Source organism: Propithecus coquereli, unplaced genomic scaffold, assembly GCF_000956105.1.
Source record: "Propithecus coquereli isolate 6110/MARCELLA unplaced genomic scaffold, Pcoq_1.0 Scaffold14, whole genome shotgun sequence".
NCBI lineage: Eukaryota > Metazoa > Chordata > Mammalia > Primates > Indriidae > Propithecus > Propithecus coquereli.
In genome coordinates this window covers 4,048,970-4,063,346 of record NW_012138302.1, presented here as the reverse complement: position 1 = coordinate 4,063,346, position 14,377 = coordinate 4,048,970, and the positions used below count along the sequence as shown (strand labels likewise).

The 14,377-nt window shown below is 39.4% G+C and overlaps 1 protein-coding gene across 1 annotated transcript in view; it reads left to right on the top strand.

Moving 5' to 3' along the window:
- Positions 1-2,950: 2,950 nt before the first annotated feature.
- Positions 2,951-14,377, top strand: part of RAVER2 (ribonucleoprotein, PTB-binding 2) — an 83,107-nt gene continuing 71,680 nt past the window's right edge. The window contains exon 1 of the mRNA XM_012639451.1: positions 2,951-3,268. Within this exon, the coding sequence (XP_012494905.1) occupies positions 3,023-3,268 (246 nt within the window). The 5' untranslated portion in view covers positions 2,951-3,022. The remainder of the gene's footprint in view (positions 3,269-14,377) is intronic.

The following is a 14,377-nucleotide window of genomic DNA, read 5'->3' as shown; positions in this document are numbered from 1 at the left end:
ACCTAAAAAGAAGTTTGGAAGTGTTTTGAGCAAAAGCAACATCACTAAAGTTAGATTCAGATCGTGATTTTTCAGGGCTGCTCCTGAAGTTTCTGTTTGAATATTATCACATATAATTGTATAATTTTCTCCCAACGAGACTGAGCCTCTATTGTTCAGGAACCTTATTTTACTATTTCTGTATCCTTAGTGCCTTTACATATATGGTCTAGCACATAATAGACATTTAATAAATGTCAAGGAGACAGAACTCATTTGGATAAATACATGTTCCAAAATTTAATGAGAGACTCAAAGTAGCAGCGTATGTTAAGGCTATTCATGCTTCTTTCCCACTTTAAAAGATGCAGTTTTCAAAGTCTCAACTCTACAAAATAGGGCTTTACTGGAGTTTAAAATGCATAATGTTTAAATCAGAGGAATAAAATTTGAAAGAAAAATGAGATATTCTTTTGATATCAGAGTATCACGGGTGTAAGCAGAGAAATAAGCATTCTCATAAAATGCTTGTGATAGGGAAAACTGAAGTAGTTTGGAAATGCGTATCAAAAATCTTTAAATGTGCTTACTCTTTGATGCAGATGTTTTGCTTCTAGTTCTTTATTCTATGGAGAAGTAAAGGTCTTTAAATATGGACACAAGGTTATTACACTCGGTGCTATTTACAATAGATAAAAATGTCTAATACTAGGAGATTAATGAAGTAAATTATGGTAATTCTCACAACAGAATAATATGTAGTGACAAAAACAATGACATTCAAATATATTGGCATAAAAAGGGGCTCAGAAGATATAATGTTAAAAGCAGGAAACAGCAGTAAACTGCAGAATAAAAACATTTTTTATGAGGTGAAATTCACATAATAAAATTAACCACCAGAAAGTGAACAATTCAGTGACTACTTAGTATGTTCACAATATTGGGCAACAGTCACCTCTAGCTCCAAAACTGGATTTCTATCACTCTAAAAGGAAATACGTACCCGTTAAGCAGTTGCTTCCCATTACCTCCTTCCAGCCCCTGGACTTCACCAGTCTGTGTTCTACTCTATGGATCTACCTATTTTAATACTTCACATGAATGGAACAATGCAGTTAAGTGACCTTTTGTCTGTGCCTTCTTTCACTTAATGTTTTGGAGGTTCACATACCTCATAGTGGTACTTGATTCCTTTATATGGCTAAATAATATTTCATTGTGTGTATATAACACAGTTTGTTATCCGTGCATCAGTAGTAAATGGACATGTGGGTTGCTTCCAGCCTTTGGCTACCAGAAACAGTTCTGCTATAAACATGGGTGTACTGCAGAATGTCATTTTAACTATGCAAGTATTAGCAGAGTGGGGTTCAGGAATATTATCACCCATTATTTTTGGGTGGAGGAATCAAGTGAATCATTTTATATTACTTAGCACATTGGCTTCAGAATTAATCAGATCTGATCCTTTTTTTTTTTTTTTTTTTTGAGAGACAGTGTCTCACTTTGTTGCTGGAGCTAGAATGCAATGGCGTCATCATAGCTCACAGCAACCTCAAACTCCTGGGCTCAAGCGATTCTCCTGCCTCAGCCTCCCAAGTAGCTGGGACTACAGGGGTGCACCACCACGCCCCCTAATTTTTTCTATTTTTAGCAGAGACGGATCTCTGGCTCTTACTCAAGCTGGTCTCAAACTTCTGACCTCAAGTGACCCTGCCGCTTCGGCCTCCCAGAGTGCTAGGATTACACCAAGCCAGATCCCATTTCTTTATGTGTAAAGTGAGGAAAATAAAACCTACTTAATTGGATTTTTGTGAAAAGTCAATACTTATATGTAAAGTATTTAGAAATATGAGGTGGGGAGCACATGTTAAGTACTAAATTCATACTATGTTTTAAACAAAATCTTTTTGTTTTTATTTTTTTGGTTATTTTTCCCTAACAGATTACATATTGGTGTTAAAAAGCCTCCCCCTCTCCCCCCAGTGTATTTGTATGCTACACACTTAAGATGCATGTTTCCCTTTGCTGATGGTCATTTGGGCTGGTGCCAGTCAAAGGCTGCTGGATTCTTTGATCTGATGGCATCACTTTGACTAAGTATAGTTATAATTCTCCAAGTTTCAATTAAAATAATGTTCCCAAGTAGCGTGTTTTCAATTCTATGCCACAGCTCCTTCGCCATTCTAGTCTTTGTTTCAACATCACTTCATATGTTGCAGACATAATACCCAGGTTTTACATCTTCGGAATTGTATGGCAGGGACAGAGGGACGGGTGAAGGGCACAGGCTTAATCATACGCAGCTAGGAAAATACATTACGATCAGGTTTTACCAATATATATAAAGTTTTCTCCAGAATATCCCTCTTTTTTACTCCCTAGAAAATCTCAAATTTTATATTTCATTGTAAACTCAAACTTTGCCAAATATGCACATCTTGAACACAGCGGAAGGGTTTCTGTCCGGAGCCCGCCGGGCTGCGGCGTGGCGCCCTCCTGCCCCGCTGGGTCTGGGAAGCCTGAATCCGCGCCCGCAGCCCCCGAGCCGCCCCAGCGCGGGAGTTTCGAGGGGAGCCCGGGGAGAGCCGCGGCGTCACGTGGGGGTCCCGCGGGGACAGACGCCGGGGGTTCGAGGCCCCGCGCGAAGCCGTCCCATCCCTGGAGTCCAGCTGTGGGCGTGCACTGAGGCCGCACGGAGAGGAGCCTGCACGCCCGCGCCCGCACAGGTGTCCGGGTGGGGCGCGCAGGCCCGCCGGCCGGCCCGGAGAGGCGGGGCGGGGGCGCCGCCCATGCGCCGGGGCCGGGGGCCCGGGGGAGGTTCCCGCGAGGTGGTTCTCGGGCTCCTCCTCGGCGCCTCAGGTTTCCTCTGCCCGCCCGCCGGCTGTGGCTGCGGCGCCGCCTCTCTCCCTCCCTCCTCGTGGCTGGGCCCACTCCGCCGCCTCTGCCCGCCTAGCCCCCGCCCGGGCCTCCTCCCGCTCTCCCTCTCCGCTTCCCCTCTAGCCTCCGAGGAGCCCGCAGCCGCGGGGTGCCCGGGAAGATGGCGGCGGCGGGAGACGGCGGCGGCGAGGGGGGCGCGGGCCTGGGCGACGCGGCGGGACCGGGGCTGGGGTCCGGGCTGCGCGCACCCGGCCCCTGCGCCGAGGCGCACGAGGGCAGCCGGGACCCCGCGCCCGCCGCGCTGCACCCGGAGGAGGTCGCCGCGCGGCTGCAGCGGATGCGGCGGGAGCTGAGCAACCGCAGGAAAATCCTGGTGAAAAACCTGCCCCAGGACAGCAATTGCCAGGTACGGGGACGGTGCTGGGGGCGACGGGGCAGGCTCCGGAGAAAAGCTGCCCTCGAGGTGCCCAGGCTGGGACCGGGCGCCTTACAGCGGTCGCGGGGAGGAGGAGGTCGGCGCAGAGTGAAGAGAACGGCCCCTCGCTCTTAGCCTCTCGGGTTTCTAGACTGAAACACCCTGCGAGGAAGGAGGCAGATTAGGAAACTGAGGCTCCGAGGGGCGAAGCGGCTTGTCCAAGGTCACGGGAATCACGGGCGGCTGCCTCCAAGTTCAGACCGCTCTTTCCTTCCCCTATGGCCCATAGGGGAGTAGTAGAAGAAGTAGAGTGGAGGTGAGCTGCGGGCTGCACATTGGGGGGGAGGGGGCGAGCTTCGGGAGTGCCTTGACATGTTAGAAGGGTCCCCCGCAGGGTCTTCGGGACTTGGAAGCGCTATGAGGGGCGGGGTCACGGGAGAGCTGCGAGTGAGTTTTGCTGTTGCAGAAGCACTTGGCCAAGTTTCTATGAAACAACTGTCTCCTCAGTTTGCTAAGGCCCCAGAATAGAGAGGTTATTACTGCGCTTTGGGAGCGTCGCACCGTCTTCTGCCATGCCAAGTACAGTACTGGAGGATTTGTTCCTCAGTGAGGATAGGCTTAAAGATAGGCTACTCGGTCTTTAATCCAGATTAACTGTTGCTTTTAAGATCAAAAACTCTGAATCTATTTAACTTTTTTTTTTCCTGGTTGCAGAAGTTACATGCTCATTGTAGGAAAATTAGAAATAACAGAGAAGCGCAAAGGGGAAAAATAGAAATTACGCATAGTTCTGATACCTATCCAAAGATAACCATTGTTAACCTGGGATTTTAAACATTTCTCTTTTCTTATGCATATGTATACATGTGCATTTTTGTCTTATTAAAAACATGAGATCATTTTTGATTTTTCAGGGTTTCTTAATTGTCTGGATGTTCACATATATTTCACATATAACTTGAATTTCTATACTGTTTTGAGTGTGGTGGGCTGTCTTGGTAGTTGTAGATTTGCGGGAACTCATATAATTCCTCCTGTAACCGGATGTATGGAATTGCAAGAGGGCTGGCTATTGACAGTTGCATGGTACTTCTTCCATGTGACCTATAAAATAATGAGACCGATGCCCCATTGCTGTGTAATTAGACCTTACATAGTCACTCATAATAAATGTGAATGTGTAACCTTATAACCCATATGCATGAGGGCCATTTTGTTTCAAAGTGCAAGGTAAAAAAATTCTGTGTCCATATTGTATATCTCATCCCTCTTGCAACTCCTTCCATTCCACCATTGCCCACTTCCCATCTGTCCAGGTAATGCTTTGTGAGGCTACCTCTACAGACACCTGCAATGGATGCTACCTATACAGACACCTGCAATGGACTGATTTCTTGGAAGCAACTTCCCCTGCCCATGCAAATTGAGGATTGCCAGGGAGCTTAGGAAGAGGGAGACCTGGAAGAAGCAGATGGCATTTTTTTAAAAAAAAACAACAAAGAAATAGCAGTTCTGTGTGTAGATAATCTAGAAGAAGAGACACAGAGAAGTGTCTTGATTTCCTTTGTAGAATATCAGCTATTTTTGTTACCACATTTCCTTGCATTAATTCTAAAAAACGAGATCCAAAATTCAATACAGTTCTGTCTATTCTAACTTTGCTGTTGGCAGCTTTCTCATTTTCCTTCTCAAAAAACATGAAAAGTATATCAAAGGTTCTTATAAAAGGAACAGTTTTAATTAGGTCTGGTATTAATGATGGAGAGAGGCTTTTTGAGAATTACACGGGATTTGTGTTTTTGAGATATTTTTTCTGTTATGAATTTATGTTTAGCCTAAATCTTAGGATTTTATGTAAGGGGTAAACATAAACTAGTGAATAAAATTGGTATAAGATCTAGATGTCTAGATGAGTCTGTTACTGCCAAGTGAAGTATTTAAATTCTTATGCCATGTTTTTTGAGAGCTGAAGAGTTTGATCTAAAAGCAAAAAAAGTTAAGACCAAACTTGTTCCCAGACTTGTCCTAGCATTTATCTTTTCTATAATAATTTCTATGATAAAATGTTTTTAGTATTTCTGATCTATAGTTGAAAAATCTAAACAGTGTTTGATTACGTATACTGTTTGCTTTTCTCATTTCTGTCATCTTTAGTACTTGTACTACCTTTGCTAGTTTTTTGAATGCAATCATAGCTACTAGTGGTCTGTATTACATAGACCAAAGTATGCTAACTTCTAAAAGCAGTTAAAAGACAGTATTTCCCATGGATTATTTAGATCGAGAATTGCTGTTTTTATTGGTCCAATAAAATTAATATTTACTTTGTCTACTTTTTCTCAAGTTGTAATATTTTCATGAATATGTTCTGCATGAACTTTTTTGTATTTTGTCTTTTATCAATTTGCCTTAACAGTTTTAATGTCTAGGGTTTTTTTAGTGACTGTATTTTAGTATTAACTTACTAATGGATGTTTAACTTTAATTTTATTTTGTGTCTTTTAGCCAGTAAGGCCTACCTTAAATTACCTGGACTAAAACTACTTATTTACCCTTATGAAATGATTAATATGGTTTTTGTTTAATTACTAAGTAATCAGATATTTGAATTACTTAAATTCATGTTCTTTTCCAGAAGAGAGTCTGTGTTTATGCATTCGTTTATTTTAGAATATCACATTAAAGATCAAAGACATTCATAACTCTAGTTCTAAAACTGTGTAGTATGTCTCTAGAAAAGTTACTGATTGGTAACTGACTAGTAGAAACCCAATAATTTTTTATTAACAATTTAAATATATGGGTACTTTCTTCGTTAAATATAGTTTTCATAAATCTCAAATTTTGTTTTATTTTTGTTATAACAGATTTACGATAGCATTCTACAACTTTACAATTTTTATAATTAAAAGGCACATTGAAAGTATTATTTTAAGAGGGAGCTTATAGAGGTACATGCATCAAATACCTTACAGAAATACTAGCTCCAAAAAACCATGAACACCTTTATATGAAAAAGTTCTCAAAGCTTTCTCATTGAATAATTACTGTGCATTCAGTCAAGCCCTGTCTGATCTGCCTAAGCTTTCTCAAATCTTCCTGGCCCGCTTTGTTTTCACAGCCTTAGCTCTGGTTTGGGTCCTTTTCATCTCTTGCACAGGGTAATACAACTTTTCAGTTTGTCACCTACCTTCAGTACTATCCCACCTCTTACATTTTAGCCTATACTGTATACTGCTTCACTTGAGAGAGCACAGATCTCTGATCATGTCACTCTCCTGCTCAAAAAAAAAAAAAACCCACACACACAAAAAAACTTTTGGCCCCACATTCCCAGCACCACTTCTCTAACTTTTTCTCAGATTGTCTTCAACATTAAGGAATGGTGAATATGGATTAGACGACTGCACGAGTGAAACTGAAGTTTTGTGTTCTGTCTGAAAAATTCCTATGAATTTTATGTTCTATTAGCAACATAGGATTTAATATAAAAACAGTGCTTTAACTTATTTAACTCCCCTCCAAATTTTTTTTCATAAACTTGGCATTTATGGAACATGTACCATATTTATCCTGTGACGTTCCATATTTCTATATTACCATGGAATACTCAGATCTCAGTTTGAAAAGCGTGACATGATAGAATAGCAATCTAAGATTCTTAGGCTTTTTGTGACTTGGTCCCTGCCTACATTTCCAGTTTCATTTCTTATTAGTACTGCATTGGATTCTACTCCAGCTTTATCAAGCTACTGAGAGCTATAAGTACTTCATGCCACTGTGATTTGAATGTTTATAGTTATATCTTTGACTATTACTAATAGTGTTTTGGAATGTATTTATAGTGAATAATTTATAATGAATAATATTTATAATTATTTGTAATGAATTTATGGTGAATAATAAGGTTGCGAACATTGGCTCTTATTCAGAATAGCCATTGTGTCTATGTGTGTGTATAGTCTTTGGCAACTCTGAATTTAGAATTTGATTAGGTAAGGTAATGTCTTAATATATTAATATGTTATTGCATTTCTATAAATTGTATTTTATGCTTAACTTGGTTCTGTTTCAATAGCATTTTCATTGGGATTTCAAAATGGAGAAAACATGGGCATTTACTTCCTATATTTGTGTTTACTCAGTTTTTTTCTTACATGTCATGTGTGTACTTTTGTTTTTATTGTGTGGTTTACTTTAAAATCTGAAAGAGAGTCTGTTGTGTAATTAGAAGAAAATATGAAGTGCTTACGGCCAACATCCAGGTTCAGTAATAGAAGAAACAAAACATTCTATTGTCTCACTTTGCATATTATAAACGTTCATTTCAAAGTACCCTTATATGATAGTTAATTGAGAAACTTGATTGTTAATTCACAGAAGCCTGATTGAAAGCATAGTATCATCAACTAAGCACTTTTTAGAAGCACAACCCACCAAGTGCAGGAAACTCTGATCTTGTTTTTAAAAGCTACTTATTTCTGTTTTTCTTTTACATTAGTATAAACACAATAGGATTTTTTCACATACTTTGTGTCCTTTAACTGTGGGATTTTCAAATACATTTGTTTTCTCTAATTATATTCAGTAATTATTGCCTTTTTTTTTAGGCAGGGCCTTGCTCTGTTGCCTGGAATAGAGTGTAATAGTGGCGTGATTATAGCTCACTGCACCCCCACACTCCTGGGCTCAAGCAGTCCTCCTGCCTCAGCCTCCCAAGCAGCTGGGACTACGGGTGCATGCCACTGCATCGGGCTAATTTTTCTATTTTTTTGTAGAGACAGGTTCTTGCTCTTGCTCAGGCTGGTCTCATACTCCTGAGCTCAAACGATCCGCACATCCGTGCCCCGCCTTGACCTCCCAGAGTGCCAAGACTACAGGTGTGAGCCACCATGCCTACCTATTACCTCCTTTTAAAATGGGGCTATTATTCACTTTTTCCTGACAATACTGGGATGTTTTCTCATTTTAAAGTTATTCTTTCTTTAATCAAGAATGCCATTTTGCTTAGTTTCAAAAGTTTCTTTTCTTAGTATAGTATCTACTACTTAAAAGTTACCTATAACATTTTATTTTCTAATGTGATTAAGCAGAATCGAATGATGAGTTCTACTTCTTTTCCATGTATTTTATTATCCTGTTCTCAATGTAACAAGGACACTGAAAGCTGCTGGAGAAATATACTTCTGGATTTCTGGGACACCACTGCCTCCTTAAGTTTCTAGTTTTGGCAGAAATTCTGAAAAGTGTTTCAGAAATGCTGTTCTCTGCTCTGAAAACACATTCAAGAAGAGGATGACTTTGTGGTTAGCATCACAATGCTGTGTGTTAACAGCCAAAGAAGTCTCACATAATCTATAGCCCACTTCCCAGTTAATGAATGGGTTTTGCTTGGAAATTATTTTTTTGGACTTGCAACATGTTTTCCATAGAAAGAAGGTGATAGATGGTATTTAGGTTTGCAGGTTAGTATTTTAGCATCTATTTAACTTATGATAGTTTCTGAAGTATAAGATTACACTAAGTAGTACAATAACATGTACCAAAGCTCCAGCTTTGTGCAGGAGCAGTCTTTCAGCTTCGAATCATTGATAGGTACTCCTGCATTTTACAGGAGAAGCTCAAGAAAGAGGAATTTAAGAAAATTGCTCCTTGAATTAACAAGACTCAGGAGATCAGGGAAGCATTAAATGAAATCAGCTCTGACGGAAGGTTGTTGCTGCAAAAGGGGTTCCATTACCAACCACCTGAGTTTTCGCTCTTGATTCCTCTATTTGTATTTAACTCTCCTTTCTTTATAGCCACTGGCCCTTAGGGGTATCCAGGGCCCATTTCTTATCTGTGGACAAAAGGCTTTATGCTCAGCTGTCCTTAGCCTAGACAAAACAGGCAAACTAAGGAATATTAAAGCATAAAAAATTAAAGAAAATTTTTTATAAATTTAAAGATTCTAAAAATGCTTATCAGAATCCTTAGCTCTGTTTGTATTTTGTTTGCCTAAAGAGACAGTTGCCTTACTCTGAGTGGATAGTGTGCATTGAGAGGCGCACTAAGTGAGAAGTGGGCAGATCAGATCACCTAGAACACTTGGCTCTACAGTACTATGTATTTTGGCTGATGATTATCTGCAGGATAATGCTTGGTTGCTGTGCTAAATATCTTCCATTTGCTCTTCCAGATCTATTCTCCACCCTTCTCACCTGCTTCTTATCCAGGGAGGCTAACCTGTACTGTGGATTGCATTAACAAGGCTCTCTTACCCTCTGGTTTATGGTTGTATTTGGCCAGAGCCAGCAGTGGGAGATCAGAGGGTGGAGAACAAGATTAGACCCTTTATTCACTCAGCATTTATTCATAGGTTACTGTGGATTGGCCGCTTCCTCTTCCAAAGGTTGCGGTTTCTACCCAGTGGCTCTCTTCAAATATCCAAGCTCTCTGGGTTATTACAGACATTCCCCTTATCTCCTTAGGCCCATGAGGAGTAGAGGATTGTTGCTAGCCATAGGTTTTCTGTAAACGCTTTAAATGGTCTCTTTAAAAAATTCTCTCCAATTACTTAGTTTTTGAATGTGCCATCTGTTTCTTGTTGGGACGCTGATATTATTGCCTGTGCAGTCTCCTTTCTTCCTCTTGCTTTTCCCAACAGCAGGCAGATTTCCCTTCAAAGACCTACCCTGTCCTCATTATTTAGCAACTTTATGATTTGAGTGGGTTTCATCTCTTTCCCCATCTGTAGGGGTGACATAAACCAAAGAACACGATTCTTCCCTTTTTCCAGAGGAATCGGTTAAAGGCAAAAACCTGGACCTTAGCCAATCAGTACATGATAGGCCCCTGGCCAGAGTGATTGTTTCAGCCTGGTGTAACAGAGAAGCTTAGGACTTTTGTTTGGTTGGTAAGGTAGGTGATTCTTTTTCTCCCCACTGGATATGAATGCAGAGACATATTACCCTAGTTGCAGCTGACAGAGGACAAAGCAGACATGCAAAGGAGAACAGACCCCAGAGGGAAATGCAGAGAAGCGGAGCTGGAGCCCTGATCAAATGGTATCTGAAGCTTAACCTGCCTCTGAATTTCACGATAATTTATGTAAGACACTAAATTCTGTTTATTGTTTCACTTCTGTCAAGTTAGGTACAACTTGAAATGAAAGATATTTGAGGAAAGATATTTAAAAAAAGCAAAGAAAAAAAACCGATGAAGGGGGCAGAAGAGATAGGGTGGAGTAGGACAAGGGCATCAGGGAGTAGCAGGAAGAGAAACAGTGAATACACGTACGAATGCAGGTTCAAACAACAGTATCCTAATGAACATAGAATTTTAATAAAAAACAAAATCTCAGTATTGGAAGGGTTGATAGAAGCATTTCATCTGAACTTTTTGCTCAACACATGAATCTAATTTAGAGTCCTCAATATATAAATTCTAGCATATTTTAAATATTTCTTGTTTCAAAGAAATCACTGCACTCTAAGGTATCCTACTCCATCTTTAGACAGCTTTCTTTGTTATAAAAGTCTTACTTATATTGAATATATAAAATTTATTTACTTGAAATTTGATTTTGATTCAATGTCTATTCTCCAGCAACATATAGAACTTATAGAATTCTCTCTTTTAACTTATAACTTAAGTTCCTTCAAATCACTAGCTTTTAGGACGTGATTCCACGTTTCCTCACCATCTTATTTTTCTCTGAGCACACACCATTACCACTTTGTCATTGTATCTTTTACAATATGGCACCCCAAATTGAGTAAGGTGTCTAGCTGAGATCTGGCTCTAATTCCCACTCAGAACAAATTTCTCTTTCCTTTGGATATCTAGAATAACAATAGTAACCATTGTTTTTTGGGATATCTAGAATAACAATAATAACCATTGCCAAGCACTATACTTAGAGCTTCATTTGTATTAATCCTCATTTCAAGACTGTAAGATCAGAATTTATTTCCATTTTATTGATAGAGAAACAGATGCAAAATTAATGTCAAACAAGTTTTCCAAGATCATTCAGTTAATTAGTGGTAGAGTGGAGGAGAACTAATGTCTTTGATTCCAAAGCTCATATTCTTATCTCATGCTGTGTTATAATTCCCCTCTACACACACTATATCGTAAGTGTTTCAAAGAGCAGGGATCATGCTCTTTACCTTTGTATCATCAATGTTTAACCTAGAACCTGACACGTTGTCCTAAGGGAAATGTAAAACAGAAGGGAACTACCCACCTACTTTGTTTTAAAATGCAGTACTTCTATTAATATGTCGACACATGGCAAGATCTCAGGATTGATTTGATAGATGAATAAATTTTGCAGCATAAGACTATCTTAGCTTTTTTGGCAGTGAACTTACTCCATTCACTTATAATTATTCAGTCAGTCAACTGTTTATGGCTCATGAATATGTTGAAGGGAATAAACCTTCTCTCCTGAAAAGTGCTAATATTCATAGGCAGACAAAAATTCACATATATTTCAAGGAGTTATGGAGCTCTTGTAACTTATCCCTGATCTCACTAGGGGATTATAGACTTGAGATTGAAAAGTGCTGTTGCAGACCAATATAATTTTGATCGTTATCTTTGGGCCTTCACCTGAGTGTGGACCATTTGAGCAGATCCAAAGCTGCTGCTTGAGAAGAGTTTTCATTAGAAACTTCTGTGGGCCACATTTATGCATGGGGTTGGGAGTCCTCCATCTAGACAAGAATGTAAGTCAGGCTCCTTAATCTTCTTTTTAAAAAAGTCAACCATGTCACTTCGTGTTTGATGTAAAAGCTTATGGCTCTCTGGCCACTCAGCAATCCATGACTGACATTTTAGACACTGTGCTTGGCACAGAGTGGATGCCCAAAAAAGTTTTTTCTTAAGAGGTTTTAAAAAAGTTACAGTGTAATATTTCCCCTTTGACATTTATTAAAAGTCAAAGATTAATAGGAAGAACGTGTCTCTTAGAACACGTCAAGAACATTATTTTAGTGTTGTTTAGTGCTCTTCACAGTAAGTATTTCTGGCTAAGAAAAAGTTTCTCTTTCGGTAAGAGTTTAGGGATGCAACTCATTGTGAGCCCCTAAACTTGTTTTCTAGGCATTGGTGTTTAATTTTGTGTTTGTTTACTATCATTATCTTTAAATTTATAAACTTATTTCCCTCTTCTCTGTGCATTTTTTCTTTGTGTGTTTTAACCTTATTGTTCAACTTTTTTTTAACCACCTTGAATGCCAAAATAGCATTAGATTCATTGAAATTTGTTTGAACCTGCATTCGTACGTGTATTCATTGTCTCTCTTCCTGCTACTCCCTGATGCCCCCGTCCTACCCCATCCTGTCTCTTCTGCCCCCTTCACTGGTTTTTTAAAATATCTTTCCTCAAGTGATTATCTATTCTTAGTTCCCAGCTTGCCTTTAGTTCCCAGACTTTGGATATTCTGTTACCCTACCAGTTTAACTACTTGCTTTTGATTCCAAAGTAGTCTCCATTTCTCTGACTTTATACTTTGTGGATTTTTTGTAGGCTGAACTAGAGTAGAAATGATGGCAGTAAGAATCTGGGAAGTTTTAAATTTTGAAATAATCTCAAACTTACAGAAAAGTTGTAAGTACAGCACAAAGAACTTTTTTCCCCCTGAAGTGTTTGAGAGTGCTGACCTGGGCATCATGCCCAGGTGCCCTGCATGCTTTATTGTGTATATTCTATAAACTAGGACACTCTCCAACATAGGTAATACTACCATCAAAGTGAAAATACTACCTCCTAATCCTCGGATCGCATTTAAGGTTTGCTAGTTGTCCCATGAGAATGTCCTTTACAGTGAAATGATTCAGTTCAGAATTATGTATTGCACTTATTTGTTGTAGAACATCCTTCAGTTGGGGCTTGTCTACAGTTTCTTCATGATTAGAGTCAAGTTTTGTGTGTCTTTGGCAGGAATATCACAGGTGGTGCATGATTTACATTTGTCCCCATTGTTGCTAAATTTCACTTTGATCACTTTGATTCCCTTTGATTAAAGTGGTGTCTGTCAGGCTTCTCCATGCAAAATTTTTCCATTTGTAATTAATAAGAATTCTTAGGGGAGAGACTTTGAGACTGTGTAAATATCCTGTTCTCCTTCAAGCATTCATTTTATTCATTTATTAGTTCATATCAATATAGGCTCATGGTTTCCTGTTTTGTTCAATGAGTTGTACTCCAATACTGTCACTGCTAATTATGATGCTTTAATTGTTTCAGAGGTGAAGAGTGGGAACTTCTTCAAGTTGATTCCTGTGTCTTCTTTTCAAATAAGCTTTTTGTTTTGGAAAAATTTTAGATTTACAGAAAAAGTTGCAAAGATAGTATATAGAGTTCCCAGGCCCTTACCCAGTTTTCCCTAATATTACATCTCCCATAACCAAGGTATGTTGTTAGTCAACACTAAGAAATCAACGTTGGTACGTTATTTCAAATGAACTACAGATTCTATTTGGATTTCATTAGTTTCATAGTTTCACTTATGTCCTTTTTTTGTTCCAGAATTTAATCCAGGATACCACATTGCATTTAGTCATCATGTCTCCTTAGTCTCCATTCTGTGAACAGTTTCTCGGTCTTTTCTTGTTTTCCATGACCTTGACAGTTTTAATTGGGTATCTTTTAAAATGTCCCTCAGTTTGGGTTTGTAGGATGTTTTTCTCATGATAAGATTCTGCTTATGGGTTTTGGGGAAGAATTCCACAGAGGCAAAATACCCTTCTGATGACATTGTATCAGGGGAACAGGACATCAATGACTTGTCACTGTGATGTTAACCTTGATCACTTGGTTAAGGTGATGTCTACTAAGTCACTGCTCTGTAAAGATACGTTTTTCCCATTCACTATTCTTTGGAAACAAGTTGCTAATTACAGCACATACTTAAGGGAAGGGTCCTTTGTTTTTTTGACACGCGCCCATCATGACATGTGTTCCTTTGTGACACAACAATGTGTTGTAGCTAATTTTGTAATTTCTGTGCTCCAGCCCTAAAATCAACCATTCCAAGAAATGCACCTGTTATAGACTGAATGTTTGTATCCTCCTCCAGATTTATATGCTGAAGCCCTAACCTCCAGTGT